The sequence below is a fragment of the Volvox carteri genome (assembly GCF_000143455.1).
Source record: "Volvox carteri f. nagariensis unplaced genomic scaffold VOLCAscaffold_40, whole genome shotgun sequence".
In the NCBI taxonomy this organism is placed as follows: domain Eukaryota; kingdom Viridiplantae; phylum Chlorophyta; class Chlorophyceae; order Chlamydomonadales; family Volvocaceae; genus Volvox; species Volvox carteri.
In genome coordinates this window covers 980,684-983,011 of record NW_003307583.1, presented here as the reverse complement: position 1 = coordinate 983,011, position 2,328 = coordinate 980,684, and the positions used below count along the sequence as shown (strand labels likewise).

Genomic DNA, 2,328 nt, shown 5'->3' with positions numbered 1-2,328 from the left:
GGGAGGGGAAGGGGGAGGGGATTTATATGCAACTGAAAACAACCCACTCATGCTGATGTCCGAAACATCGATTGCCGAGTTCTTAAGAACAACCAAATGGCTGCTCGTATTCCCGGAGCCTTGCCCGATAAGAAGCGGAAGGGGGGGCCCCGGTAGGGGGAGACGGAGGGGGGGGGCGGATAGTGGGAGTGAGAGTGAGGGGGGCTAGGCGGCGTGTGGGTCTTGATCGGGAGCTTGTGCGAGGGGGGAAACAAGAGGGGGGCGCGGACGGGTGGGCAGATGTACGGGATGAACGTGCCGTGTGATGTGTGTGCGTGCCTGACTTAGGGTTTTGGGGTTTGAGAAGTCATATGAGCTCTCCCCGCTCCCCGAAGCCCACGACTGCTATTTCCTACCTTCCCTAACCTCCCTTCCCACTGCAGCCTTCTTCCTCCCTCCCTTTTCCGTTCTCTCCCATTCACTCCCCTCCATTCCCGCCGCTCCACCCTCCTCCCCCCCTTCCCCCCTGTCCTCCCCCCACCCCCGGCTCCAGGGCAGGACTCCTCCGGGGCCTGGCATCGGTCATCGGCCTGGGGACCCAACACGATTCCGTCCGCCGCACTGCGCCAGGCCGTACTAACCCAACCGCCAACACATCATCGTCGCGGCTGCGGATGCAGCTACACAACATCGAGCTGCTGTACGGCAATGTATTGGAAGGTACGTTGAGGAAGGTACGGTGAGCGAGCTAAGGTCCCGCACACGACCCCACTACTCCTACCGCGCCTGATCGCCCTGCCCCTCCCCCACGAAACCCCCAGGATGGCGACCGCCAGCATCCTCATCTTCCCATTTCTCCCCTCTCCCCCCTTTCTCTCTCTCTCTCTCTCTCTCTTTCTCTCTCTCTCTCTTTCTCTCTCTCTCTCTCTCTCTCTCTCTTTCTCTTTCTCCCCCCTCCCCTCTTTCCACCGCCCTCTCAACCCCCACAACCGTCTGGACCCCCTGAAACCCACTTGCTGTCAAAGATTCGGCGCTCGAGGCGGTGTCAGCAGCTGGGCCCTATGACGTCATCCACGTGGGCGCAACCGCACGTGAGGTGCTCCCCAGCTTGACCGCCCTATTGCGACCCGCGGGTCGGCTGGTGCTGCCAGTGGGGCCACCGGTGGGCATGCAGGTACGGGGAGGGGGGCTTGGATTGGTACAGGGGGAACACGCGGACGTACATGCGGCGTGTAGGCGGATGGTCACATACGGATAGAAGTGGGTGGTGGATTCGAATGAGTATCTGGGGTTGGATGGGTGCGGGGTTGGATGGGTGGGGTGCTGGGATGCCGAATGGAGCATGGGGAAGTGGAGGAGGAGGAGCGGAGGCGGCGGGACCTGTGCTGCTAGCGGCAGCCCTGGAGCCGGTAGAGGGGTGTGTGTTAAGCTTTCCGAGCCCGCCCTTCCTCTACAAATATTGTACTCGTGCCGCGAAGCCCCTCTCCTCCGTGCCGTACGTTGCTGGGCGTCAGGGGACGACCCACTGGGCGGAGCTGCTCTTCCCCCCTCCTCCCCCAGCCCCAGTTTGGTGCTTGGGACGTTGAGACAGTGGATTCTTGCTTCTTGCATCATTCCCAGGTTTTTGTCTCCCTCGTTCCCCCATTTTACGCTTCTTTCGCCCCCTCCCCCCATCGCGCGGGGGGCAACAACCCTCTCAGAGCTTGGTGGTGGTGGACAGAGCGGCGGACGGCTCCCTCAGCCCCCCCCGGCCGGTGAGAGATGTGAAGCTGTCACCACTGGCGCCACCCAACGCTGAGCGACCGTTGTGAAGATTAGACCTGGCTAGATGGAGGAGGAGGAGGAGGACTTCATGCCACGGAGGTTGTCGGCAAGGCTGCGTAGATGAGTAGAGGGAGGAGGGAGGAGCCTGCTGCAGAGGCATTTATAAGAGGAGGTCGGGATGAAGGGATGAAGGGGAGGCCTCGGTTGGGGCGAGGGATGTGCCTGGGGCGGGAACAGGGAACGAATGAACGTTCGTCGGAAAAGAAGAAATGAGTCCTCGCTGATTATATGTAGTAAGATGCAACACATCTGAAACGTTGTCTTAAGAAGCCAACCAAAAAACAGCTGGCTTTGACGTTGACTTTCGCATCGCGTATACTCGGTTTGTTTATTCTGTTATGTGTGTGTCGTAGCGCTGTGTGAGTTGACCGGGGAGGAAACATGTCGCACTGGTTTCTGGCCCCCATGCCCCCATGTGCATCCGCACCCGTGTGTGTTCCTGGACGCGCTGTCCTCACGCACTTGTGCCAGGACGCGGTCCCAAAGGGGGGAGGGGGAAAGGAGCGAGTGAAGCTGATGCCAAGG

The 2,328-nt window shown here is 60.6% G+C and overlaps 1 protein-coding gene across 1 annotated transcript in view; it reads left to right on the top strand.

Moving 5' to 3' along the window:
- Window positions 1-1,790, top strand: part of VOLCADRAFT_94933 (uncharacterized protein) — a gene marked incomplete at both ends in the record, with an annotated part of 3,370 nt that extends 1,580 nt beyond the window's left edge. Inside the window, 3 exons of the mRNA XM_002954121.1 lie at window positions 533-699; window positions 1,005-1,153; window positions 1,680-1,790. Coding sequence (XP_002954167.1) covers window positions 533-699; window positions 1,005-1,153; window positions 1,680-1,790 — 427 coding nt within the window. The remainder of the gene's footprint in view (window positions 1-532; window positions 700-1,004; window positions 1,154-1,679) is intronic.
- Between the last annotated feature and the right edge of the window lie 538 nt (window positions 1,791-2,328).